General features: G+C 54.7%; 2 protein-coding genes across 13 annotated transcripts in view; both read left to right on the top strand.

The window, feature by feature from the left end:
• The window catches only part of MGRN1 (mahogunin ring finger 1), a 60591-nt gene extending 38721 nt beyond the window's left edge, over window positions 1–21870 (top strand). For 2 of the 9 annotated variants that reach the window (XM_062588222.1, XM_062588220.1), the window contains exons 8-18: window positions 1899–1946; window positions 7853–7921; window positions 10743–10902; window positions 12797–12906; window positions 13820–13885; window positions 16437–16660; window positions 18395–18518; window positions 18953–18998; window positions 19905–20012; window positions 20826–20870; window positions 21476–21566. In XM_062588222.1, the coding sequence (XP_062444206.1) occupies window positions 1899–1946; window positions 7853–7921; window positions 10743–10902; window positions 12797–12906; window positions 13820–13885; window positions 16437–16660; window positions 18395–18518; window positions 18953–18998; window positions 19905–20012; window positions 20826–20866 (996 nt within the window). In that variant the 3' untranslated portion in view covers window positions 20867–20870; window positions 21476–21566. Of the gene's footprint in view, window positions 1–1898; window positions 1947–7852; window positions 7922–10742; window positions 10903–12796; window positions 12907–13819; window positions 13886–16436; window positions 16661–18394; window positions 18519–18952; window positions 18999–19904; window positions 20013–20825; window positions 20873–21475 lie in introns of those variants that run through there. The other 7 variants (XM_062588218.1, XM_062588217.1, XM_062588221.1 and 4 more) reach the window with 5 other exon arrangements.
• Window positions 21871–22946: 1076 nt separating this feature from the next.
• NUDT16L1 (nudix hydrolase 16 like 1) lies at window positions 22947–25885 on the top strand. Of its 4 annotated transcripts, none has more exons than XM_062587862.1 (4): window positions 22947–23169; window positions 23575–23650; window positions 23729–23835; window positions 24785–25885. In XM_062587862.1, exons 1-4 carry the CDS (start codon window positions 22948–22950, stop codon window positions 25295–25297), a joined length of 918 nt encoding a protein of 305 aa, XP_062443846.1. In that variant the 5' UTR covers window position 22947; the 3' UTR covers window positions 25298–25885. The 4 variants fall into 4 exon arrangements, with proteins under 4 accessions (XP_062443846.1, XP_062443847.1, XP_062443845.1 ...); XM_062587863.1 differs by having other exon boundaries at window positions 23575–23835; window positions 24785–25032; window positions 25661–25885; XM_062587861.1 differs by having other exon boundaries at window positions 23575–23835.
• Window positions 25886–26828: the final 943 nt, after the last annotated feature.

The following is a 26828-nucleotide window of genomic DNA, read 5'->3' as shown; positions in this document are numbered from 1 at the left end:
TAAAGAAGCTGGCAGCCTTAGGGAAGGCTGCAGCTTTTGGAGCCTATCTGTCATCTTGGTGGGAAAGTGCTGTAGGCAGAGATCTTGTAGCCTTGCAGAAGGAAGGATCAGCCACTTCTGAGGAGAGAAGAATAAATGAGGCTACCAGTTGCCTACGTATTACAGTCTAATTTTGAAGTACTTCATGCATGTTCACCTTCCTCATCTGTGATCCCCTGGCTGTTGCCTTCATGACTTTTTTTTGGCAGAAACTAGGTTCTGTATCTGATGATGCCAGCGTAGATTGTACTTAAAAAGGAACATGTCTAGTTGGTCTCCTCCAAGTATCCAAACTTAGTGCAGCTGCAATAATGCAGCCCCTGCGGTCGGAAAGCAGAGCTCTCGCATGTCCCAGCTGACCATTCTAGCATCCTGTGGCCAACACTTGAGAGAAGCACCTTTAGAAACCTCTTCCCTTAAGGTTTGTTCCCGTGGAGCAAGTTTAGTCCCCACAGTTGTGAAAAGTGGCATCTGGCCTGTGATTGGTACCGGAAATTTCTTGGTGCATGTTAGTTAGACAAAGGTTCATTAAGGCAGTTGTGATGTTTTCCACTTCAGTGATGCTTTCAGGCCCAACAGCTGCAAACCCTGACCATATCACGATGCAGCTGGGTCTGTGGACAGAAGTAGTGCAAATCCCTGCAGAGTGGTGCAGGGCATATTAGGAGTGTATTCATATGGGGGCAAAAGTGAAGCTTTGGAATTTCCACTCTCATGGGTTTGGAAAGTGGCTTGAACTGCTCTAGCTCTGTAAGCCTAATTTCTGGGATTGTAGGTAAATTCTGTATGCCATTTGGAGCTCTGAGCTCTCTAGATACACAGAGGTGAAGGCAAATGCCCCCTTAATGTTCAGAGAACTGAACGAGCTATGCAACAAAACTGGGAAGCAACCAAAGCTGATCAGGCCACTGCATCAGTGCTGGGTTATGCCCAGTGTCCAGATCTGAGCTCAAAAGTTGAAAGTGCTTCGCTGCTTTTTCCAGTCTATGTGCTGTGGAAAGGAGACATTGTCCTTTGGGGCTGCTTCTTACTTCTGATCTTTCAATTGAGTGCTTACAAACAGGCTCAAAATCTTTTTGTTAAAGGTCACAGGACAAAGTGGCTAAAATCTACTCCTCATCCGTAGAAACACTGAAGCTTTTGAAGTGCAGGGCCATAAATCCAGAGCTGGTCTTTGCTAATCAGCACTGCTGCTGATCACCAGACCATGCTCAGAGGACAGGCAAAACAGCAGGCCTTGATAACTTGCTATTTATATGTATCTTTAAGAACAGAATTGTAACCTTGACACTGCACGGTCTGACCTTGCAGCTCCTCCAATGGCAGAAACTTGGCAGTTTGTGTTTGCCTGGAAAAGAAGACTGTTTTGTCTTCTGGTGTAATGATGCTATTCCTTCCTCTGAAACTCCTCCAGCAAACAGATGTGTCTGCAACTGTTCACACCAGCAAGGCCTGCCGGAGCTTCCCCTAGATCTTATTCCCTTCTCCTAGTTAGATTCTGGCAGAGGACTTGGTTTGGTTCAGTTTAGTTGGCCTTGATGGATGATGGGAGAAAATAGAAATAGCACGGTATTCCTGACGCCAGTTTTGACATCAGATATATACAGAATTGTTCCAGCTGTGCCTGCTGCCATTGAGCAGATGAGGTGCTAGAAGATGTCACTGCAACTTGGCTCTGAAGATGGCAATGTGGGTGGAGCATGTGTGACTTGTTTCTGAGTCTAGCCAGTGGACAAGCCTTGCTTGTGCCTCTCTCTTTAGCTAGTAACTGCTAACTGTCATTCATGAATCTATTTGACTCTTTAAATTGTGTCATCTGTTTAATGCGTTTCCATTTTTTCTCTCTCTCTCTCTGCTAGCATGTTGATGGCAGCTTCTCTGTGAAGCCTTTAAAGCAGAAGCAGATCGTAAGTACCTGTTCCTTCTCTACAGCTTGATTAAAGACATTGTTGCTGTCTCACAGGTGCCCAGCTGTGCTCAGTGGGAAGCTTTGAGGCTAGTTCACCAAAAGCCTGAGATCTCATCTAGTTTGCTCAGTTACAACACAAGCCAAGGCTATGAGCTGCCGCTTAATGTTGAAGCGGATGTTTTACAGACAGATAGAAAGGAACAATTACAGCAGTGTGGGACTGGCAGAGCAATGGTGCAGGCCTGTCTATGCTCCTCTGGGAGGGGAAGGACTGTGTGCAGATCCAGTCTTCCCCATACCGTCCTCCTTGCTGGCATCTGATATTTGAAAACAAAAGTAGCAGGGACCCTAGACATGGTATTTCTTTGTCTGTATAGGTGCAAGTAAAGGAGTTTTGCATAAGTGAGCCTAAGTGCTGCATGCATTAAGTAATGTGAAACGCATCTACTCATTGATACTTCTTGGCCTCTTCAGGTTCTATGCTTTGTAATGTGGAGGAATATCTTTGCAGGCCAGTTTGACTATCCATCTCCTACCTGGAAACTGAAAATTTCTACCTTTCCACCTGCATGTATGTTAAGAAATTAGGGCCTTTTTCCTGCACAAACTTCCTTTTCATGCTGGAGGTAATTTTGGAGCAGTCCTAGGAGATCTGAGTGGAGGTCTTCCATATTTGTACTGGTAAATCTGGGAGCAACCTCCAGAAGGAAGGTACTGATGAGTCCTTTAAGCTTATCTTACCCGTCCTCTGCAAGTGTCCTGGGAGTTGGGAAAGTAGTTGCGGACACTGTCTTGCATTGAAGTTGTTCATGTGTCACATTGCACACACGTATGAGAGAGAAGGGAGACTGGCAAGCAGGGGAACATTAGGGATCTGCACTTCTGTTTTAGCTGAGTCTGGCATGGTGTGTGGTAAGTGTAAGCTGTGCAATGCCTTATCAAGATTGCAATTGCATCCAATCCTCTGCAGAGAGAAATACAAAGCAACTGGAAGCTGCTAAGATCACCAAGAATTTCAGCTTCTGTAAGGAAATCTGGCAAAGGTCCTGCTGCAAAGATCAGCTTGAAATGCCTTGGAGACAGAGTTGAGATGAAGTAAAACATAAGATTGAGTTGGTCAAGTGAATCTGGGAGAACCATTGGCTTCCAGTGCCTGACTAGTGTATTCCCTCCATTCCTGCATCTCTCCCTAATGGTATTCTTGTAATCCTTTCATTGCTGGAGCTCATGTTGTCATATCTGAGCATTCTCCCTTTCTTTGTCTAGATTCTTCTCACATCTTGCAAATACTTAGTTGTAGGTTGGATGCTTGGCCAAAACTATCCTTGCTACACTGGCCTCCGTCCTTGCTGTAGTATGCATGGTATGCCATGGCCTGTTTTCATTGTTTTTCATGAATGCATCATATTTTTGTTGCCACCTAGGAGTGATTATCATGAACAAGCTTTGGGTTGTGCTTGGTGCTGTGGAAAAGTATTTTTGCCCCCTCTATTTCACCACTCCAGTCAATGCCTGCTGAGGCTCATGATCATCTTCCGTTGCTCATGTCTTCTCTGTGGCTCTCCCTCCTCTAGGCATCACTCGGTATCTAGCTTGCTGAGTTCTCTTCTCCCCATCAGGCACCTCTGCAGCATCTTGTCTGGACTGTTCTCTGTGTGCCAGCATGATTTTTTACACTTTGCCAATTCTGGCTCCCTGTACAGATGAGCTGATGGATGCATTCGTCTTCATTTTTTAAAAATCCCTTGCACTGTGACCATTGGCTGCCTTTTTTTGGCCAGTTTATTATCCTGTCTGATGACTGAGTTAGGATGGACAGCCCTTTCCTGAGGCTAGTACAAGCTGACCGTTTCAAAGCAGCAGCTGTAAACGAGTTTCAGTCTCTAGAATAGATCTTGCAAATTGCTTTCAGATAAGGTCCCTAAGCTCTCTGTGTTGGAGCTGGGCATTTTCAGAGCTGATGTTTGGAGTAAACAGGGCAGAGGGGGCAGATTTCTTGCTCTGAAGAGTTTAGAATGATATTTTCTTTTTTTATCTACAGGAGAGAGCCATATGGTTCACTTCCCCTGGATTTGCCACATCTGCACAAATCGGGGTCCCTGCACCCTAGTGTTGTGCTGCAGCTCAGATGTGAGCTGCCCAGCTTGCCTATTGCAGGGTGAGAGCTCAGAGAGGTATGGGACAAAAGGCAGAAGGGAGAGGAGTGTGAAGTCTTTCGAATGATGAGCTCCAGTTTTCCCTCTGCCCACACAGAGCAAGGCTGCAGAACTGTAGAAGACAAGCGGGAAGAATAGGGAGGTGATTGATTTTTCCGAGTCCACTCCTACAGAAATGTCTCAGGCCTCCTGCTCCAGTATTTCTGTACATAGGGAATGTTCCTTTCTCTGAAGAAAAGGATCAGCCTGCCATGGGCCTTTAAGAAGGTGGATTGTTGGTATTTGCTACAGTACATTTTTCAATCTTGACTATTGAAGTTGGAAGTCAGAGGCCCTTCTGGCCATCTAAACTAGCTTCCTGTATATTGCCATAGTTTTGTCTAGCTCCTGAATTTCTCCCTGCAATGTGTACTGTGCTCAAGCATCTGTCCTAGGAAGGCATCCAGTGAGGCTACAAAGATGTCTGTGTCCCTTTCTCCCTGACCCATGCTGCAGGGTGAATTAGATGGTTGATTTCTTCACCCTTAGACGGGTGCTGGGTTTCTGGTTTAAATGTGTCTGACTTCAGCTTCAAGTGATTGATGGTTAGGATTTTCTCAGCTAGATTAAAAAGCCTTTTAGGACCAAGAAAGTTGTTAGATGGTTTGATTAGATACTCATTGAAGAACTCAGGAATACGTCACTGGCTTCAAGGTGTGTTCCTTCTGATTCCCAGGTCAGAAAAGAGCCACTGAACAGCATCAGATAATCATGAATATCAAAACTGAACTCAGTAATTCACTGTCTGCCTCACCAGGGCTGTGTATGGAGTTATAACCCATCCTTCAGACCTGCTGATGTCCTATGTAAGCAGTATTAGCCGTTACTGGCAGAGCTTTATCCTAGTGCTCATGGTGAGTTGCTTCTTGCTCCAGCCTGACGTCCATTCTGAGGCTTGTGTGTTCCAGCTTCACCTGTGCTCCTCTCTTGGTGCTGAATTTGGCTATGTTGCAGCACGATCTCCTGGATAGCTAGTAGATCTAGATCCTGCAAGTATTTTTAATATAGACAGCCAGAGACTGTTCCAAAGAGCCAATAGAGTGTGCGAAGGGTTCAGGATGGGAACATCCAGAAGAGCTGTGCCTCTGCAGAGAGAGCTGGCACGCTGTGCTGGAGAAGGCTGCCTGAGGGAGCAGAGCACTGGGATGCCAGCAGTATCTTTCTCACATTTTTTTTCTGCATTCGTGAGCTGACAAGAAGCAGCTGAAGCAGCTTGTTTTAACTTTATTTATTTATTTATTTATTAATATATGACAGCACTTTGATGACTGCGAACTCTTTGAATCAGTGTTGGTTAGTTTGCATTACATGTATGAGTTGTATACGGTTCTCCATTTAGTACTGTGGACTTCCAGCACGGCAGTCTGCGACAAGGAAGTGCTCTCTAGGGTGGTTCCCACCTTACCACAATGTGGTTAGCTTAGCTGACTCCTCCAGTGACACAGTGTGTGCTCATCTCTCTTTACTGGCATAGTGTGTAACCTTCCCACTCAATGTTTGGCTGTGGGGTTTTTCTTTTCTCTTCTCTTTCTTTCCTTTGGCTGTTTGTAAATTTTAAGGCTTAGACATTCTCCTCCATGGCTTTTAAAATAGAAGCAAGCTCTTGCTGAAGAACACACAGTACCTCTGAAGCTAACGTAGCACCTGCCCCTATAAGAGCATAGACCGGGAGTATAGAGTATATGTCTGGAGTAAACCATCTGCATAAAATTTTAAGCACTTCTCCATCGCTCCTTTTCTTTTATCTTTCCTTCCTTGCCATTGTAATGCTCCACAATTCATTCCTGGACAATTTCTGTGTGCATCAGTCTCTTAGCTCTTTGTGAGCAAGAAGCAACAGCTAATGAGATGTGGTGTGGGATGGGTGAGAGAAGTATGAACGTGAAGGACTGCAATATGTACCATCATCTGCTGCTTATTATTTACCTTTACTGTTTTAAAACCTAGGGATCTTCATAGCAAGAGCCATGTTGCACTGCTCACTCATTTCTTTTTGGAACATAGGGTTCTCACTTTTTTTTTTTTTTGAGTCAAGCAGTAAAAGAAATACCAAATCCTGTGGAGACTGTGATCTGACCACTTCAGAACTTACTGTCACAATCATGATCCTCTGAGGAGTCAGGATGCTGTAACAAGGCGCTCTTTGAAATGTTGAGTTGTAAAAGCACTGCTCCCACACAATTGTTCCCAAACTTCCTGGGCGACTTGTGAGACATTGCAGAGGATTTTGCTCAGCAGTCCAACTGCTGACCTCATTGCCTTGAAATGTGGGCCTAGAACAGATTGTCTGCAAGCTGCATGCTGCCTTACACGAGGAGACTCTGGAATTAGTTTGTTAATGCTGCTGTGTCCCAACTCTAAGCATTTTAAACTGGCAAGCAGGCTGGATATAACTACCTTCTGCTCATATCTTGGTGTGTGATATGTTCTGCAGCACTGAAATCCCATGGCCTGGCTGCTCTTCCGAGCACCTGGCTTGACAGAAGAGGGGAGAAGCCACTTACGAATGGAAAAGCCAAAGCCCCTGGAGTTGTTGAGCCATTGAAACACTGGGTTCCTGGTAGCTTAGTTTCACAGCAGGGTGTCAAAAGGACAATTGCTGCAGGTGACCTGATCAGGAGATGAGTCAGTTTGCGTGTTACCTTGCAGCCCCTTCACCATATTACTATTCCAAGATTTTTGGAGGAGGAATCTGCCCTTCTCTGGGGAAGCTGCTATGTAGCAGCAAGCAGCAAATCCTGGGGACCAATAGCTCTGCACAGCCCTGTAGAGCTGCTCATTGCAATTGTACGAGTCTCTTGCTGCACTTAATAGCTAAGCTATGGGACAGTGGAAAGCACTGCTTAGCGCAGAAAGGAAGGTAAAACCTTGCCCCACTGGGAGCTGAACCTGCAGCCTTTCTTGCCTCAGTGCTTTAACCCAGCTGCTCCAGGCAGTTTTCAGACAGCTGCTGGGATTTGCATGAAGACATGGTTTGGAGGGGTACAATCAGTGTCCGGGGCTCTGAGCAGCTTTGATCTCTGAGCAGCAATGCTTTCTACCACCACACATCCCCTTTTAGAGACTCCACCTGGAGATACTGTGACACTGCGCTTGTGTAGCGTTGTCCCTTGGACGATTCTCGTGTTAAGGGAGATTTGGACAGCTCTTTGTCTGGGAGATGGGTTTCCTAGCCGCAGTAGTTTGGCCTCATGCTCCCCAGTAATGAATAGCAAAGTGTGGTGCAGCTGTTGACAGGCAAGTAACAAGCCGTTGGCACAAGAATGGTGGTTGTACCTAGTCTCTCCTATCCTGAGATTACAAAGATGGGTAGAAATTCAGCTAGATTAAAGTTAAGTGGTGCTTTGCAGAACAAAGGGACTGTAGAAGACTGATTGCCTCTGGTGCGCTTGAGCTATGGGCCTGTGTTTCCTTTTGATCTCTGAAACAAGCAGAGCCCTTGTTTTTGAGGTGATGTTGATAGTGATTGAAGACACCAGTTGGGTTCCGTTTTCAGACCAGACAGGATAGGCTCTGCTTTTGAGCAGAGGGGTGTGTTTTCCTGGCCATTCTTCGCAATGTTCGTTTCCGTTAGTTCTTCTACATGGCTCTAGAGAAGCCACTTGCCCTTGGTGTAACATGCATACTTTGATACAGGGAGGAATGGAGATGATCACAAAATAGTGATGACAGAGCACCTGGCACTCTAACTTGCTGTTGTCTTCCCTAGGTTGACCGGGTGAGCTATCTGCTTCAGGAGATCTACGGCATTGAAAACAAAAACAACCAAGAGACCAAGGTAAAGGTGCTCAGAAGGCTCCTACTCCCTGAGCTGTGGGTTTCCAGCCAGCACCTTCTGTTTATAAGTGCAACTACGGGATTTGGCAGGGCAATGTGGAAGTGCATCCCAGAATGGCCACTGGGTCTATGTCATTACTGTAGGTACTGATGAAGCCCGGGGATGTCAGAGCCTTGAGGTTGTTTAGAGCAGTCAATGGGTTGTGCTGAGATGCTTTAGATGGCCTGAGGCTTCTGAGGGTATTGCCTGGGACTGGGGTTGCTGAGAGAGGACAGCAGTGCCCCATGGGTGTTTTGGAGCTTGTAGAGACAGCTTTGGGCCAGTGTCAGCTGCTGCTTTTGGTGCCCTGGGGCTGCTGTCCAGTCTAGGTGCTTTCCAGTGTGCATGACCAAGGGTATCTCCTGTTCCCTTGACTGTGAGCAAGCTTTCCATCCCAAATGCCTCTGAAATCTCTCTGGTGCCCACCCCATCTCACTGCCTCTCCACAGTCAAGGCAGTTGCACCTGATCTCTGTGCGTTGCTCCTGTGGCTCCCTACAGGTTCTCCTGTTTTTTTACCAGGGGACAGTAAGTTCCCATAGCATTGCCAGGAGCTAAGCTCTCCAGGCTTGCCAGTATCCGTAGAGCAGCCCACATTCCCCTGCAGGAGCGAGAACAGCGTTGCTAACATCAAGGGATGTACATAAAAAATGCCTTTACTAGAAACACTCCCCATCTTTAGGCATAAGCATCTGCTGAATCCTGGTTTGCTGCACAGCTTCAAGCAGATTGCCTGACTGCCTCATTCCTGCTTTAGCCTGATCTGGACCTGCCCTTTGCTGCTGGCTGGGCTGCATAGTGCTTGACATGCTGTACCAAGTGCTGGGCTCAGGATCAGACTGCTCTTGTACATACAGTGTGTGATTTGCAAGCAGAGGAGCAGTCACAGAACAAGACAAACCAGACTTCCCCTCCACGTAATGCACTGTCTTACCCAAAGCATTCCTGCAATTTCCATGTGCCTGTGCCAACAGGTAGTGCCTAAAGGGGCAGGACGGAGAAGTCTTCCCAAAGACTGCACCAGATCCATTTAAGAGAATTGAAGGCTTCTCTTTGGGTCCTCCTGGGTCTTGTGATGAATCTCTTGATCCAACAATCATATCATTGCAGCCCATCAAACAAGTGTCCTGGGGCCATTTTTGTTCTTCCCAGTATACTTAGCAAACTATGTGAATGGGAAAGCAAAAAGACTGCCTGCCCTCCCTGCCTCGCAAAATAGATCAGGAGCACATGTGATGGGGCAGGCAGGCGGGCAGGCTTGCAGCCTTTCGCTGGCACAGTGAGCTGACTTGGTGCGGATGTGGTGGTGGCAGCTGCAGATACTGTATATTGCTGTTTATACTAAGTTTGCCCTTGGCATAGCATGTGTTCCCCCTGTGGCACTTAAAGGGCTTTGTGAAATGGTGCTGATGGGAGCAGACGAAGATGGAGGGTGCTTGGTGCTGGGGTACCAGGTTTGGCGCTCCTCTATAACTCCTGTGGCACTGGAGGTGGGACTGTAAGGATCCCTGGTGTTAGTGAAGAGAGCCCTCCTGGTCGGAAGGTGGGTTCCTTGGAATCACAGAACAGTTGAGGTTGGAGACCTTTAAAGATCATCTGGTCAACCCCACCCCCCAATGGAGCAGGGTTACCGACAGTAGTTTGCCCAGGACCCTGTCCAGACAATTTTGGAATATCTCCAAGGATGGAGACTCCACAGCCTCTCTGGGCAGCCTGTTCCAGTGCTCAGTCACACTCCCAGTCAAAAAAAAAGTTTCCTTGGATTCAGCTGGAATGCCCTGTGTTTCAGTTCGTGCCCATTGCCTCGCGTCCGTTCACCGGGCACCACTGAAGAGTCTGACCCTATCCTCTCTTCACCCTCCCTTTGGATATGTGTATGCACTGATAAGCTCCCCACTCAGTCTTCTCCAGGCTGAACAGTCCCAGCTCTTAGCCTTTCCTCATAAGAGAGATGCTCCAGTCCCTTAATTATCCAAGTGGTCCTTTGCTGGAGACTTGCTCCAGTAGCTCCATACCTCTCTTATACTAGGGAGCCCGAACCTGGACGCATTCTCCAGGTGCGGCCTCACCAGGGCTGAGTAGAGGAGAAGGATCACTTCCTCTGACCTGCTGGCAATGCTCTGCTTAATGCAACCCAGGATGCCACTGGCCTTCTTTGCCACAAGGGCACACTACTGGCTCATGTCCAGCTTGTCCACCAGCATTCCTAGGTCCTTTTCTGCAGAGCTGCTTTCCAGCAGGTCAGCCCCCAGCCTGTACTGGTGCCTGGGGTTATTCCTCCGTAAGTGCAGGGCTCTACGCTTCCCTTCAGTTTTATTGAACTTCATGAGGTTCTCCTAGCAATAGCTGACTGGCTGTTATCCAATTTGTGGGGCTCTGAGTGATGGGAAGAATAGCATGATGCAGGTTTTCATTTAATGGGTTCAGATTGACCTTTTTGCTAAGGTTAGCTGTGATCGGATGAGCATCCGAGGCTGCTTTCCCTCGACTGCACAAGAGAGGGGTGACAACAGGGTGACAAGGAAATTGCTCACTCTATCATGGGTTTGAAGGAGCTGCAGGAACTTGGGGTGCCTCCCTCTCTGCTGGGAGGAAGAGGCACACATAGCAGGGCTGCATAGGCTGGAGTGTGCTCTCCTTGAGAACGCCCTGCTGAGAGCTGCGGATAGAGGATGCCAGCTCTCGTGCAGACCTCTGGGTGGGAAATCTCGGGCTCCAGAGTCCTCTGGCCATTCTATATGGCCCTATCTATTCACATGCCAAAGTCTTGCCTCTCATTGCAGCCTTCAGATGACGAGAACAGCGACAACAGCAACGAGTGTGTGGTTTGCCTCTCGGACCTCCGTGACACCCTCATTCTGCCCTGCAGACACCTCTGTCTGTGCAACTCCTGTGCAGACACCCTGCGCTACCAGGCCAACAATTGCCCCATCTGCAGGCTGCGTGAGTATGTGCCCGGGAAAAAGGGCCTCTTTCCCCCTGCCAGGCTCCTGTTAAGTCAGTGCAGGTTGTGAGAGTGAGCCTGTCTTTTATATACGTCACCCCGAGGCTCAGCATCAAATGTGCTACTGCTCTGACTGACGTCTGAATGCTCCTGCTGCCTAAAATAACTGTACTCAAACAGGGAAGGAAGAGCGCCTGGGAGAGTGGCTCATTGCCCAGTGCCTCCCTGCTGTTTGCCTTCTCCCTAGGATGGATCTGGGGTGCAGGTGCTCTGAGCTGTGCCATGTAAACAGCTCTTGCCTTTGGCCCTCGCTGTCTGGAGCAAGGTGATGCCTTGCCAGTGGGGTTTGAGTTCTCTGTTAACTGTGGGCAGCATGGTGATCAGCCCTCCTCATACCACCTCTGGTCGGAGAGGAAGGTGGTTTAAAACAAAACTGATGGAAACCCCGGACCACTTCTGTGTGTTTGTTAGACACACTCATCTCCAGTCTCTCCTCCTTACTCTTCACAACCTACTGCCAGTTCCTGTCTTTCTCTGTTGCTTGTGGGTCAGTCTGACTCCTCTGCCTTTTTGCTGCTTGGGGGCCAGCAGGGCAGACACTGAGCACACAGTCCTGATCGTCTTCCCCCTTCAAGCAGAGGGGACTGCCTGCTGGGAGAGTTATGAGGATCTGCTTAACCCTTGCATTCCTCTGCTCCTAAGAGATGGAAAAAAACAAACACTGCTTTTGACACTTGGGCTGCACTTGCTGAATTTCAGGTCTTTTCTTCAAAGCACAGAGTCTGTAGGGAAAATGCCTGCATCTTTGAACAGACAAATCACACATTTTACCCTATGCTTGAACTCTGAAGTATTTGAATATTTCTTACTGAAGCTTTCTAGGAAAATAAAAAAGAGCCTAAGGCAGGTGTTTGGCCTGAGAAAACAAGTCTAAATGGTCAAGACTTGGCAAGGATACAATAACTGAAAACAAGATCTTATCAGGGGAAGTGCCAGACAGCTTTGACTACAAGGAGCATAACTGAAAACATAGGAGCAGTGTTATCTCATCTGTATGCTGCAGTGGAGTAAGATGTATTTGTTCTGAAAGTTCCTCCACATCAGGCTTCCTGAGAATCTGCTCCTGGGAAATACAGAAGCAGAGAGGACAGATCTGCACCTCTGGCTCTAGGCTGGGTACATTAAGAATTAGCCTTTCCCTTACGTGCAAGCAAGTTCGTACAGCTGTCTTAGAACAGATGTCTGGCTCATTCGTGTGTGTCTTTGGCATAGGCGGAAGTAACAATATTAAATATCTGCTGATAGAGAACAGGGTCCTAGGCAGGGAGTGAAGATTAAAGCTGTGCTAGAGAGAGGAATTCAGCCACTAACCTTCTGGCTGGGTTCAGAGTTGCTGCAGACCTTCTCACCAATGTGTTACTGGCCAGAGAATAAGCAGTCAATGCAGGTGTGATGCTGAGAGGGCACCCAAGTCTAGCTGTGCCCCAGTGCTGAGACATATGGGGCCTGAACGAACCCAAGGCCTGGTTTTACATGAGGCTCCCCATGTCCTGTAGCTTGCAGTGTGCTGTCCAAGACCGAGCTTGTGGGTGGTCTTACTGTGCTGAGTAGCCCTAGGCTTGAATGTCTTCTCCGTGTCACTGTACCGAGGTAGGTAGCACCTGTTCTCTGCAAGGGCTATGTGTACCTAGGCTTTTTCTGCTGACAGATCTCTCCCGTCTTGACCGATAGCGTAGAGGAGCCAGTCCTTGGAGCTTGGCTTTGATGTGCTCTGCAGCCCTGCTCCTCATGCACGCAGCATCATTACAAGGAGCTTGCCCCATCTCCAGCACCCGAGTTGCACGGCCTCGTCTCGTTTGGCTGTGTAGTCACTCATGTGCTTTTCTCTCCTAGCCTTCCGCGCCCTGCTGCAGATCCGAGCTGTGAGGAAAAAGCCAGGGGCTCTGTCACCGGTGTCATTCAGCCCTGTCTTGGCACAGACTGTCGACCATGATGAGCACTCTGTAAGTAATTTGCAACCCTGCGCAGGAAGCCTGGGGCCTGAGTGCTGATCTCAATCTGAGCAGGAGACTTGCACTCATGAGTACCTTGGCCTATCAGCTTGCATCCTTGGGACCTCAGAGCGAGGCCTCCTGAGTAGTATAACCTTGTTCCTCAACAGTCCCAGAGAGCTGAGAAACCTCTCCTTTTGTGGATGGTTAAATTGACTGCTTTTAGCCAAGTGCCTTCCTTCCTCTGGGAGGAAACAATTCCACAGAAACCTCAGTATGGGAAGGTTCCTTGTGGCCTGTCTCAGTAGAAATGTGGCAAGTCCTGGGCCTAGCAGGGTGGGAGCTGGGCAGATGGCAGATTACAGTTTGGTTTGTATTCAGATTTGCCTAGCAGTACACTCTGAAATGCCCTGAGGATTGGGGTTTCCAATGTGGCAGCAGCAAGACATCTTTGTGCCAGTCCCCCTGGATGATGGAGGTCTTGTTGAGCAGCTGAGAGTGTAGGATGGCAGGTGCAGTGCCCTTGACCACAGGGCTGAGTCATGTGTCCCCAGTGCACTGTGGGCAGAACCTTGCTGCCTGAGCAATGCTGTGGCACTGCTGGCTCTGGCAAGGCGCGTGAGATCCAAGCAAGGAGAGGAAGAGCTGCATTTAGACCATCTTACAGGCTTTGGTGGGAATGGAAGCGGGTCATCGTGGGAAAAGCTTGTTTTTATCTACCCATCCTCTGCAGCCCTGTAAGCCTGCTGCTCCAGCAGGGACTTAGACATAGGGCCACATAGAGACCCCAAAGGTTGTTGTCAAGAGGAGTGTGGTGCCTAGAGGAAGCAGGTGCCACCAATCAGAGCAAGGCAAGGAGATGCTGTGCGTCTTTCCGTGTTGCTAACCTCAAAAAAGTCTTTAAAACATGATTTTCTCTTGACAGTGTCCCTTTAAGTCCATTAAAGTGAACACTGTCTCCCTGCCCAGCAGGAAACCTAGAAGGGAAACAGTAAGTGGACTTAGTCGTATTTTGCTCCTACGGCAATTATTTGCCAGCAGTCGCACTAGCACGTGAAAGTGTTGTACACATGAGGGCTTGCTAACACGCTGGGTTTGACACATGCCCCTGCATGGGCTGTGACACTCCAAGTACCATCTCCACATAGCAGTGAGATGCTCACAGCCTGCACGGACGATCACTAACCTCCCCAGCTTGCGTGTGGAGGAATAGGTGGGAAAGAAACAACTTGCTGCAGATGTTTGATGTTGGCTCTCGGAGATTGCCAGGTGCAGACATCTATCAGAGCCCCTTGGCCCTGAGCCTCTCTGCTATATTGTTTCTGGCCAAGATATTTTCATAGCTTTGTAGGACTGTGGGTAATCTGCTATTTCCATGGCTCACCCAGAGCTTTCCCACACTTGTCACATCCCCTTGGCGGTTTGGCTTGGGCACTTCTCACTGTGATTTCCATCCTGGTGCTGGGATATATAGGTAGAAGATGGTCAGAGCTGTACCAGGTCTTGCATCAGGAATGCTAGCTGCAATGACCTGTTTTGCTTGTACAGGAACAGTAAAGATGGAGCTTGTGTTTTGGGGACTCACCAAATTGGCAAGAGAGTGTGTTACTGTAACTGTGCTCTAAGGGACAGCATGAATGGCATGTTGGGGACCAGAAGAAGGGAAGATGAAAGGTGAGGGAGGCACACGTGCCAGGAAAGATCTGTTTGTACTCCCTTGGTGCATCCATCAACTGCAGTCACAGTTGTCCATATCAAGGAGGCTGCAGTTTTCTTTTGCTCCGGCCAGCCTGGATGCTTGGGCTGAGGAGGGACATAAGTTACTGCACTTGTCATGTCTGGAGAAACCCTAAGGCTGGGGATAATGGAGACCCTGCAAGCTTGGTGTGGCTGTCTGTGAACTTCAGCCAGCAACTAGCACTACTTCTGTTGGAGCAGGGATGGGGCAGTGGTAAGTGTCCTAAGAAAGAGCAGTATCTCTAGGACTGTTTGGAAGCTTCAGTGACTTACAGCCCAGGTGCTCTAGCTGCTGGCTGAGAGATCCTTCTCCAGTATTTTAGGCATGCCACAGAACCTGATCTTTTGCCAAAGCAAACTGGAACAAGCAGCCTTTGAACCCTCAAGCCTTGGTCTTCACAGCCAGGAGACGGTGTACCAACTGTGAGCCTGACTTTTCTGTCCACAAAATAGCTTCTCCAAGCTGCCATCTGGAAACGAAATGCCTCTGTGGAGATGGCTCTTAAACCCATCACCTGCAGGTGGCAGGACCTGTGAGCTGATTCCTCGTGCACCTGACTTGGTTATCTTGCAGTCCCCAGCTGCGGTCTTCAGCACAAGCACTTAAATGCCACAAGGCCATTACCTGGGGGATTTGGGTTGATCCTTGGCCCCAGGTGCCACTCATTCTCTCCTCCCCTGTCAGAGGTAGCTCCTGTGACCACAGGTGAGTCTGCTCAGCAATCAGTTCACCCCCAAGTTAATGGCTGTGTCAGAACAGGCTGCGGAGCAGGCTCACCTGCAGCCATGCAGTTGTGAGAGCCAACACAAAGAAGCTACAGGATTGTTGTTGCTGGGCCTGGCTACAAACACAGTTACGCCACCTTAGTTATGATATGGAGCAGCCTGCCTGAGGATGCAGTGCTGGGACAGGTTAAGTTAATCTGAGTCTGCACTGTGGCAGTCTTGTCTCTTTGTTTGCAGTAGGCTGGGCTGAGCTGCCTATTGCCGACTGAGTAGCAACATAAATGTCATTTACTTCTAAGTTTTGGGGCCTTGACTAGGGGATTTTTGGAATTAAACTAGCATTGATTTAATAGCCCTTTTGGAAGGGTCCTTTTGCCTTGGCAGCTAAGTGAATTATGGAAAAAATGGGAAGTAGTGCAGAGTTTTGCTCCCCTCCCTATGGGATCAGTGGGTCTGTGGTCCCTTTCCTGTCTTTGCACAAAAGCAGCTGAGTGGAAAACCTGCATAAACGACTGAGGAAACAAGAGTCCGTGAGCAAAGTGAAGTGCTGGAGTCACCAAAGGCCAGCTCTCATGTGGTGCACAGATACTGAGCTCTTTGGAGACTCTCTGTGACTCTGGCAGTGCTGTGAAACTGCGGTGTGCACTGTGCTGGAGGCAGAAGTGAGGTGCTTGTTATCTAGAAATGTCTCTGAGCCACTGGAGGAACATTGTGCAGGAGATTAAAGCATAATTCATAACAGCTTTGTTAGGAGCCTGCTTTTTAACCCTCCTTGCCTGATTCTCCAAAGAGCTTCTTAGTTTGATGGGCAAGGTGCCCAGCTTGCTGAGGTGCCTGGTCTCTCAAGCACTGCTCTGGAAACTTGCCTGGAGCATCAGCGTTACAGCCCGAGTGGCAACAGGTGGCTGTAGCAGGGGAAGGAGGCGGAGGGTCTCTGGGGAGAGGCAGCTGCGGTGGTGGGCTGCCTGGATGTGCAGGGTGGGAGGTGCAGGGCTGGGTTGCAGCTGGGTCTCCCCTTCTCAGGGAGTTTTCAGCCTGGCAAGGGTTTCTTAACATGCCCCTCTCTTTCTCACCCACAGAGCTCTGACAACATCCCTCCGGGGTACGAGCCCATTTCCTTGCTGGAAGCTCTGAATGGCCTTCGCTCTGTTTCCCCCTCCATCCCGTCAGCTCCTCTGTATGACGAGATCAACTACTCTGGCGTGGTGGATGGGATGCCCCCTGCAAGCCGTCCGCTTGTCGGGATGGACAGAGCTGTGGAGAGCAGCCACCAAAAGGGCAAGCGGAGCAAGTCTCCAGATAGGTTAGCACGGGAACAGAGGGGCCTGCTCCCCTTGTAAGCCCTGAGGGCTGGCAGCCACACGCACTGGGAGATGACAGAGGGCTCTGGCTGCTCCCACTGCTGGTGGCCAGCAGGTTCTCGTGTCACAGAGAGGCTTGAGACGCCACCCAGCGTTAAGCCTATGGCAACCAGTTCATTTCTCCGTAAGAGTTCGGTTTGTCATGAACAAAAGAGCATTTTTAATGGAGAGTTTTAACCCAGACTCTGGAAATCTCTACCTTTCTTGTACAATTAGTGTCTCAAATTTGCATTTGACATCCAAACTCTGTTGGATCTCAGCTTTCCATGGAGTTCCCAGGGAATAGAAGGATGGGGAGAGAAGTGATCTGAATTTCAGAGTGCAAAATACTGAGATCCTTTAGCTGCTGAGTCCTGCTCTATTGGCTTTGTCGTAGAGGCTGTAGATCCCATGGGATGGGTAACCCTTTATGGGACCCTTGCAGGGCCACCCAGAAAAGCAGAGCTGGATCAAACTGGGTTTGTTCCTGGTTCTCCTCACTGTGTTCCAGCTGCTGATTAGATTTTATCACCTCCTTATCAACAGCAAGTCATTGCTGGATGGGAGAAGTCCACCCCAGAACTTGGCAGTGCCCCAGGCAGTGGAAGTTTGCAGCCTTGTCCTGGTTAGAGTGAAAGGGGCATCAGGAGAACTTGATGGCAATGTGTAGGAAGATTAGTGCATCCAGCCTGTTAGCTGGTGCTTCCTAATGTCTTTCACTGTGATCGAGGTGAGAGACAGGACTGCATGTCCTGTATTCCTCCATCCTGTCCTTGTGCTCTGCTTCCTTGAGCCTAACCTGCCCTCACCAGCCTTGTTCGCTGGTTTGTGGGATATGCTGGGGCTGAGGTGGAGCAGGTTGCTGCCTCAGAAGGCACAGGATCATGGTCTGCCCATGTAGAAGTTTTGGTACTTAGTAGCCCTGAGCCCAGCTGGAGTCAAAGATCTGACAAAAGAGAAAGATTCACAAGTTGTCGTGGGAAGAAGGGGGGAAAAAGGGGCAGGAAGACAAGCACCACAGTCACTTCAACATTGTTTTGGTAGGGACCTGGAATCAGAGCTGTTCTTGAAGTGCTGTTAAATGCATTGGGAGTCAGCACTGACTCCTGGCTGCATCCCTGAGATGTTGGGACTGCCCCTCTCCTCGTGGCTGGCTACAGGTGTCTGTGAGCTGGGCAACCCTTCCCAGCTATGCTGGCCCCTGAAAGGGTGCCTGAGCTCACTGTGCGGTGTGGGGCTACCAGCCTGTCCCTATGCCACCTGTGACCAACACGGAGACTGCCAGCATAGTTTCAAAGTGAGCTATGCATCTGCTCCATGATTTTGTCCTCCAAATTTCTTCCGAGAAGGAATCCTCACAGTGGAGCTGTGAAGGTCTGAGGAACAGCCTGGGCGCTGGGCCCTTTACTTTCCAGGAGAAGACAGACTTGTCCTAGTTGCATTGCTGTGCCTGAACTCTGCACTGCTCAGTTCTGCCACAGAAATGCTGTCGCCACTGTTTTCTGTGCAGCGGATACTGGAGGCTCTGGTGAATTTAGCTGAACAGTTTGAGCTCCTGGTCGTGTGTTGGCTTATGCTGCTGGTGGAGGATGGGCTGGGCAGAGGCAGTGACAGCTCAGAGCGCTGCCACCAAGGCCTGGGGTGCTGGGGGCAGGTGGTCTGCGCTCTGCTTGCAAATGTAGTTTCTCTTGCCTCAGCACGCTACGGTCTCCCTCATCACCTATCCATGAGGAGGATGAAGAGAAGCTCTCTGAGGACTCCGACTCGCAGCCGGTGTTGAGCGGGGGTGAACTGATCCTGAGGGAGACCAGCTCTCCAGAGGTAAGTCTGCGTCCTCCCTGGGAGCTGCTGTGTCCATGGGTTTGGTCCGGGACGTGGCAGCTGCCTCGTGAAGGGCCATCGCTTCCCCAGTGATGCAGCACAGACAGGCCCGTCGGCACAGGCCGCGCAGGGGCAGCTGCCTCCGTTTATCTGTAGGGCCCCATGGTATAAGGACACAGCCGCCTGCCCGTGTCTCTAACGTGTCTTGGAAACTGGGGATGTCGGAGGGGCGTTGGGCTGTTGCCGGTGCATGTCAGAGCTGCAAAACACCCCCATCCCGGGCAACACTGCTGCAGTTAGTGCTGGGCTCCTTGTCTCCTCCCTGAAGTGAGTCCTGGGGCCTGTGTGGTGCTCTCTGGAGAGCGCTAGAGTGGAAGACAAGCACAGCAAAGGCCTCCAGCCTGCGGGGGTAACTGTGCTCTTCCTCCTTACAGAGCATGGCAGGGGAAGAGATCGAGGAGGCCTCGTCCCTGCAGCAAGGTGAGTGTGCACTTGACCTTGGAGATGACCAGACCTTGCTTGATCTCTACATCTGCTGTTTGAAAGGGCACAATAGCAGGATAGAGATGCAAGTTCAGAAACATCTGGGCCCTGAAATCCACCCCTCTGAGCTGCTGTGCTTCACCAGAGAAGGTTGCCAGGATCTCTTCTGAGACGCCAAATCAACAATCTGCCTGGTTTCTTTGCCAAGCATCTCTGCTGTAAGCGCTGCACAAGTAGCTGTGTTCAGGGCAGCAGAGCTGGGCTCCTGTGCTTTCCATGACCGTATTTCCACGCTCAGACTTTGCCCAGGAATGGGGTGGGTGAGCACCTTTGCATGATGCCAGGCAAAACCTCAGAGTCTCGAGCCTGGGGAGTTTCTACTCTGTTGGAAAGCCACACCTGATTACTCATACGACCGCCGCTCGCCATCAGCACCATGTATCATATATATCAAGAGAGCAGTTTTGGGCTGCGGATCCAGCCTCTCCTGGGACTGCTGTCTGTAGCTGCTCATGCCATGGGCTGCCCACTGGCCAGCCCGTGCCCCGCACTGCCCTGTGGGTGATGGCCACGTGCGCACCAGTGTGGCCCCTGGTGAGATGATGTCCTGGGTGTGCAGGATGGGCCTTGTGTCGTTGGGACGGGTCTCTGGCACTTACCGTCCAGGAGTTGGGAGGGTGGGGTGAGAGGGCAGCCCTGGGTGTGTTTTGGGGCATGAGCCCCGATAAGAAGAGGCGCCCTTTGGCGCTGTGAGCTGGGCCAGTCTGACAGGCTCTCCCAAGACTTCTACAAGGCTGGGGACACTGGGAGCTTCCTCCTATGTAAAATCGCAACCTGTTCGCAGTGCCGCTTGCCCCTTTGAGTTGGTCTCGGGACTCAGTCTGTGCTCTCTGCTGATTCTAGGTAGCCGTCCTCCCTCCGTCGAAGACGTCCTGCAGGATGGCAGCTGCAGCGAGCACCGGAGCTTGACGCGGTCGGAGAGCGACCCACCGGTAGACGTCTACCTGCCAGGTAACGGCCATGTCACTGGGGGGATGGAGGTGCGCCGGAGACCCGGCTGCACTGCGCTTGCAGCTCCAGCTGGAGGTGTGGAGGTGCCTGGGGGGAGTTTGCGGGCTGTGTACTTGAGCCCGCTGGCAGCCTTCCCCCCACCGGGTCAGTGTGCTGCACCCTTGCCTCCTTGAGGCTTTGGGAAAGGAGAGCATCTACCTGGAGCATGAGCTCCTGCTGAGTCTGCAGAGCTAGCTGCTGCCCCCAGGGAGCCGTGGGCGATGGGGTTAACATAGAGGTAATTCCCCACTTTCCTCCTCCCGTACCCTTTTGTCTCTGTCCTTCCCCCCCTTCCTCCTTTCTCCTCTCTGGGCTGTAGCTGCTGGCTGGCACCGAAGTCCTGTTTGTATGAGGGGGGCCTCGTGTGCCTGCGGGGGTGGATGCTCCCCGCGCCCCAGCCACGCCGAGCGAGATACGGGGTGACCTCTTGCTGGCTGGGCCCCCTGCTCAGCTCAGCTCGAGCTCCCTCCCGCGCTCGCTTCCCAGTGCCGCGTACGAAGGCCCGCTCCTGCTTTCGGCCCGAGGGAGGGCGAGCAACCGGGACGGCTTCCGGGAGGCCGAGCCAGCGCGGGGCAGTACCGTGGTGGGGGGTGCTGTGGGGTGTTGGGCAGCGCCGGCCAGTGCAGCGGAGGGACGCTTCGCTGGGCCTCCTGGCGCGGCCCCCGACTGTTGTCGATGGAGCCTGTTTTCTTCCGTAGAGTCGCAGTCTGTTCTGAGTACCTCTCTAATGTCTCCTTCCCTTTCTGTCTGCCTTCCTCCTCCTGTCTTGGGCAGCACTGGGTCCCGATTCCTGCTCTATTGGTATAGAGGAGTAAGCTGGTACGTCTTCTTGTTCTTATGCGTTGCTCTTGTGTGGGGCAGCAAGAGCCCTCCTGGGAGGGCAGGCTGGCCCAGAGCCGCCGTGCAAGCCTGCCGTGCTCCCTGGAGGGGCTGATCCTGGCCATGAGGACAGGGGAGGAGGAGGCTGCAAACCAGCCAGCCTGAACTGCTGGCTCTGGCCTTGCTCCTGTTTTCAAACCTGCCCAAACATCCCATCTGCCAGCCCCAGGTGGGCTCCTGCACGCCACGAATGTGCAGGTCCTCTCTGGCCTGGCACCTGTGTCCCCTCCGTCTCCCTTGCTGAACCTGCGTCTTTGTACAGGTGCAGGGGATGGAGCTCGCGGGTTGTAACCCAGGCTCGGCCTCGGCACTCCCGTCCACGTGAGGTCCCAGCCCCATCTCTTGTGGGGCTCAGTCCAGGGCAGGAGAGTGAGACCGAGGCCAAGGCCCAGGCTAATGGTCTCCCTGGCCAACTGGGAATGTTCCACTCCCCCTCGTTTCTCCATGCACACTGCCCTCTCCCTGCGACCGGGCACCCTGGCAGGGCTCTTAGCGTGGCTCTAGGGCAGGTGCTTTGGGGGCTGAACCCCTTTCTCCTCCTTCAGGCTCATCTGACTTCACCAAGACGTTCCCAGGCCTTGGCACCGGCAGCCCCACGCAGCCCCTCCTCTTCGAGCAGACGCGTCTTCACCTGGAGGACGAGCAGAGCCTCTTGTGAGCGGGGCCCGCCATCCCCGTCCCTGCCGCCAGACCCCTCGAACAGGCTCAGCCGCCGCCGCGGGGCAGTCGGCCTGCTCGCTCGCAGCTCCCGCCCCAGTGCCCGCTGCTGACGCCTGGGGAAGCGGCGCCGGGTGCAGGTGGCCTCCTCCACCGTGGTGCGTCGCACGAGCCCCGGGCCTGACCGTCTCCTCGCCGAGGGCATGGTCTCGGCACAGCTCGGGATTTTTAAAGACGTGCATGTTTCCAGCGCCTCTCCGTCGGCTGGCGGTGAAGAGCGGAGCGGGGTGGGAGGGTGGGGGCTGATGTTGTGTTTTTATGGGGGGCGGGTGGGTAAAAATCAGATGAAGGACACTACTGTTGTATATTTTGTACACACCAAGCACAGCCCTGCGCTGTCGCCACTGCTTGGTGCCCTGTGGCCCTCCCTCCTTTGCCTGCCGGAGCAGCGGGGAGCGTCTGCCTTCGGGCTGAGGGCCGGCGCCCCAGGCTCTCCCGCCAGCCCAGACCCTTCTCCCTGGAGCGCTGCCCCGACCGGCCGGCGACCGGGGCAGCGGGGCCTCCGGCAGCGCTCCGCTCCCGCCCGTCTGCCTGCGTCCGTGCGCCGCTCGCCCGCGCCGCGCCGGGGCTCCGCGCCGTGCCCTCGCCGCGTGCCTTGTTCCCGCTTTCTGTGCTTGGCGCCGGGGCGGCCGCCTCGGGCCCGCGGCCGCCGGCACCACGGCCCCGGGGCCCGGGCCGGGGGCTGCACCCGCGCGGCGGCTCCCCGACGCCGTCTCCTGGCCGCGTTCCCTCTGTTTCTATATTTATAGTAATAAACCCGTGCGCCACGGCCCGAGTCAGCGCCTCCTTGGGGCCGCGGGGGTGTGGGGGTTGGGGGGGACGCGCCGGGCCGGGGCCGCCCCCGGCAGCGCGCGGCAGCGCCGCCCCGGGCCCCCCGGGGCCCCCGCCCGCTCACGGGCCTCCCGGCGCGGCGCGGCGCGGCCCGGGCCGCCTTCCCAGCAGGCTCTGCGGCCGGCGCCCCGCGGTGCATTGTGGGCGGGCCGCCCCGTCCTCCCCCAGCTTTGATCTCATTGGGCGCCGGCGCGGCCGAGCCTATTGCGGCGGTTACCTAACATGGCGCGTAGCGCGAGCAACAACGCCCGCTCCGATTGGCTGTCCTCCGCCGGTCGGCAAGGCGGCGCCGCCATTGGCTGCGCCGACGAGGAAGGGCGCGGCGATTGGCGGGCGCCGCCGCACGGCGATTGGCCCCGTGGCGCGCGGCGGACGGCGAGTGGCCGTTGGGGCGGTGGGCGCCGCCCCGCGGCGCGGCCGGGGGCCGGCGCGTGCGCGGTGCGGGCTGGCGGCGGGCGCGTGCGGGGCGATGGCGGCCATGGGGGCGATGGCGGCCATGGGGGCGCTGCCGGCGGGGGCGCTGCCGCCGCTGCCCACGCTCGGCGTGCCCGGCGTGCCCGAGCTGAAGCCGCTGACGCGCTACGAGGCGATGCGGCTGGGCCCGGGCTGGAGCCACTCGTGCCACGCCATGCTGTACGCGCCCAACCCGGGCATGCTCTTCGGGCGCATCCCGCTGCGCTACGCCGTGCTGGTGAGCGGCGGCGCGGGCGGGCGGGCGCGGGCGGGCGCGGGGGCGGGCGGGCCCGGGGGGAGCGGCCGGGGCCGGGGCCGGGGCCGGGGCAGAGCGGGCGGGGCCGGGCCGGGCCGGGCGGCGGGGCCGGGCGCGGCGGCCCGTAGCTTCCTGTGGCAGGGCGGTAGGTGAGGCTTGGCGGCGGCGGCGGGCCCGGCGGCGGCCCCCCCGCCGCGAGCCCTCGGAGCCGGTGTCCGCGGACGGTCCTGGATGCGCTGGAGCTGGTAGGGCTGCGGCCGGGCCCGGCGGAGCCCCGTGGCAGCGGCTGGGCAGCGCCGGGCTGGGCGCCCGCCCCTCCCTCGGCCCTCCCCAGGCCCCTGGGGGCTCTGGGCTGCGCCCCATTAACACGATGCGCCTCTATTGCAGATGCAGATGCGATTTGACGGACTACTGGGCTTTCCCGGGGGGTTCGTGGATCGCCGTTACTGGTCCCTGGAGGACGGTCTGAATCGGGTGCTGGGCTTGGGTTTGGGCTGTGTGCGCCTGACGGAAGCTGACTATCTGTGCTCGCACCTGACAGAGGGGCCACATCGCGTGGTGGCACACTTCTACGCCAGGCAGCTGACCCTGGAAGAGCTGCATACCATCGAGATCAGCGCGGTGCATTCCCGAGACCACGGGCTGGAGGTGGGGTATCCAGGGAGGGGCTGTCTAGAGCTCTGAGCGTTAGCGCCGGGGAAGGCGAAGCTTCCCCGCCTGGGTCTGCTGGCTGCTGCGCTCTGCAGCTGAGCGGGGGAATGCACCGCATTTAGAGCCGCTGCTGGCGAGCGCTGCGCACCGCTGCATAGCGCCAGCGCTAGGAGGTTTGGCCGTTCGCTCGGGCGGTGCCAAGGGCTCTGCAGCGCAGAGGGCTCTTGCCTTTCCCCAGCGCCCGCCCTCGTCAGGATGAGCCCTATTTGCTTGCTCAGCGTAAGGACCCGGATGAGGGCAGTCTTGGAGCTGGTGGGCATCTCCCCCGGGCTGAGTAACCTTGGCTGGAGTCGTGACCCTCGGTGTGGTGATGTGTTGCTCTGACCCGAGTTCTCCCCGGATTGCGAGGAGGCAGTGAAGGAGGCAGGCTCCCTCCCGAGCAGCTTGGTCTGGCTGACGCCCCGGGGTAGAGCGGGAGAGCTGGGGGCTCCCCGTTGGCCTGGGGAGCCCACGGCAGCTTTCAGCAGCATCCCGAGCGGAGCCGCTTGGCCCGGGGTTGTGGCATTGTTGAGGGGGCCGCGTAGGTAAGCGGCGGTGCCCCCAGGCAGGGCAGGGCGTGGGCAGCAGCGTGGGGCGAGGGCTGGGGCAGCAGGGGGAGCAGGGCTGGTGGGCAGGGGAGAGCCCCGAGCTGGCGGGGCTGGGGCAGGCGGGAAGAGGGAGCGCAGGGGCTTCAGCTGGGCTGGGCGCAGGCGAGGGCAGGCGCTGGTGTCCGGGGCGGGGGGGTGCCGGGTCGGCCGGGGCAGGGCGGGCCTGGGCCGTGGGCTGGCGGGGACTGGGGAGATGGTGTGGGGGTGTCGGGGGGGGGGGGAGCGTGGTTCCCCGCTCGCTCTGGCAGTGAGCAGAGGGCGCCGCGGCCGCTACTGAGCTGCGCGCTGTGCTCTTGCAGGTGATGGGCATGGTCCGTGTCCCCCTGTACACCCAGAAGGACCGTATGGGTGGGCTGCCAAACTTCCTGGGGAACTCCTTCGTTGGAACAGCCAAATTCCAGCTGCTCTTTGCCCTGAAGATCTTGAACATGGTGCCGGAGGAGAAGCTGGCGGAGGCAGTGGCTGCCACACAGAAGCCAAAAAAGCCAGCGATCGACCAGGCGGCAGCAGCGGCGACAGCTGTGCCAGGAAACGCGCCTGCCGCTAGGTCAGCGAACGAGCTGGCAGCACCAGCTAAAGCAGCAAATGAATTGGTGGCCGAGGAAGCAGCTAAGGCAGAGAACCAGGCAGCAGCGCAGGCTGCGGCTGAGCCAGCGGAGCAGCCGGTGGCCGGGCTGGCGACCCAGGCTGGCTCAGAGCAGCAGGGGGCTGTGCCGGCGGCCGAGGTTGCGGCCGAGGTGGCAGAGCAGCCGGTGGCCGGGCCTGGCGGAGACGCTGTGGCGGAGCAGCCGGCAGCCGAGCCGATGGAGTGACGCTGCTCTAGTTGTGATTGAGTAAAAGTGGGTGAGGAGACTAGAGACTTTCTTCTAACTTTCCAACCAGTCGCTGGCTGCAAATGCTGCCCACGTGATTTCCACTGGGAGCAGGGGAAAGCTATGTATTTTTATGGCCATTAAACCATAGCGAGCTTCCCAGATCAATTTGAACAGCCCCCTCCTCTCCCCCCCCCCCCTTGCAGAGGGTTTATGTGCTTACTTGAGGGCTCCGAAGCCTTAGAATTATGCTTTGATTTCAGGGACACACTGCTGAATTCAGGTCCCAGTTTATTTTTAAGGAACAAAACGTCTTATTTTTTAAATGCCCCCCTGTCGGTGACTCAGAGCTGTGTTTTGCAGTGGACACGGCTGAGGAACAAGGCTGCCAGTTAAGCACCTCTCCCGGCGTAGGTGGAACCTCTCCGCTGTGCAGGTGGACGTGCTGCTGGGGCACCCGCTCGGGGCGGCTGGCGCCACCTCAGCAGGTTAACAGTGAATTCCCTCCGGGGCATGGGGAATCGCTCGTGCGGGTTTGCATCTAGAGATCTGTGGGAGCAGGAAAGTGGAATAAATGGCTTTGCTGAACGCGCTGCTGCCGTTGGGACCGTTCTTGAATGCTGGAGCAAAGCGCGGGGTGTGTGTGTGTGTGTGTGTGTGGGGGGGGGGGGGGGTGTTGTCGAACCAGGACCCTTGGGGATGGTGAGGATGAGGCTGGAGCTGCCAGGCTGCTCTCAGAGCAAAAAGCCCCGTCGCAGGGAGCCCTTTCCGGGCTCTCCTGCTGCCGGCGGGTGAGCTGTGGGCCCCTTGCTGCACTGCGCTGTTGGGGGAGACGCTGTGGGGCTGCCCCCCTGCACGGGCTGCCCCTCTGCACAGGCTGCCCCAGCGTTGCTGTACACACCTGCCTCCCCCCCCCCCCCCCCCCGACCGCTCTGCCCGCTGGCTGGGGCTCACCCTGCGCCCCCTCCCTGACTCCAGCCGCTGCTCCGGTCCCGTAGGGTCCGTGGTGGAGGGAGCAGAGCCTCGGCTGAGTCTCCCTCACCAACTCCCTCCCTGTCGCCACAAACAGCTCTGCCCCTGGCAGATGCAGGCCCAAAGCCCGGCTAGAGCTGCTCCCTGCCCTCCGTCTCCCCGGCGCGCTCGCGGCCGGCCGGGAGGAAGGACGTGCCGCCGCCGCGGGCGCCTTGGACTGGAGCTGGGACAGCAGCAAGAGCTCAACAAGCAGCAGCTATGGCAGAGCTGCTGCCGCTGCAGCTCGGGCCTGGGCCCCCTTCACCTCCGCCTGCCCCCCGGGCAGGAGAGGGGCACCCTCGTGCAGATGGGCAGCAGCTCGCGCGGGCACCGCCACCTCCTCTCGCTGGGCTGCTTCCTCCTCACGCCCCTTGCGCAGCGGGGACAGGCCTGCAGCCCCGGGGAGAGGACGGGGCACGCGGGAGAGCCTCCGTGGCACCCGGCCGGGGGCCCGCGCCCGGCGCAGCCCCAGGAGCACTTGGCTTTTTGCTCGCTCCATAAGGGCAAGTGAAGTTCGCCG

Source organism: Rhea pennata, chromosome 15, assembly GCF_028389875.1.
Source record: "Rhea pennata isolate bPtePen1 chromosome 15, bPtePen1.pri, whole genome shotgun sequence".
Lineage (NCBI taxonomy): Eukaryota > Metazoa > Chordata > Aves > Rheiformes > Rheidae > Rhea > Rhea pennata.
This window is presented reverse-complemented; position numbering and strand designations above follow the sequence as displayed.

What these genes read in the sequence shown, in the direction of transcription:
- NUDT16L1 (XM_062587861.1), top strand. Translation starts at nt 22,948, where the DNA reads ATGGCGGCCATGGGGGCGATGGCGGCCATGGGGGCGCTGCCGGCGGGG. An exon ending in CGCTGCGCTACGCCGTGCTG is followed by an intron (nt 23,170 to 23,574) that starts GTGAGCGGCGGC and finishes CCTCTATTGCAG; the next exon opens with ATGCAGATGCGATTTGACGG. An exon ending in CCCGAGACCACGGGCTGGAG is followed by an intron (nt 23,836 to 24,784) that starts GTGGGGTATCCA and finishes GTGCTCTTGCAG; the next exon opens with GTGATGGGCATGGTCCGTGT.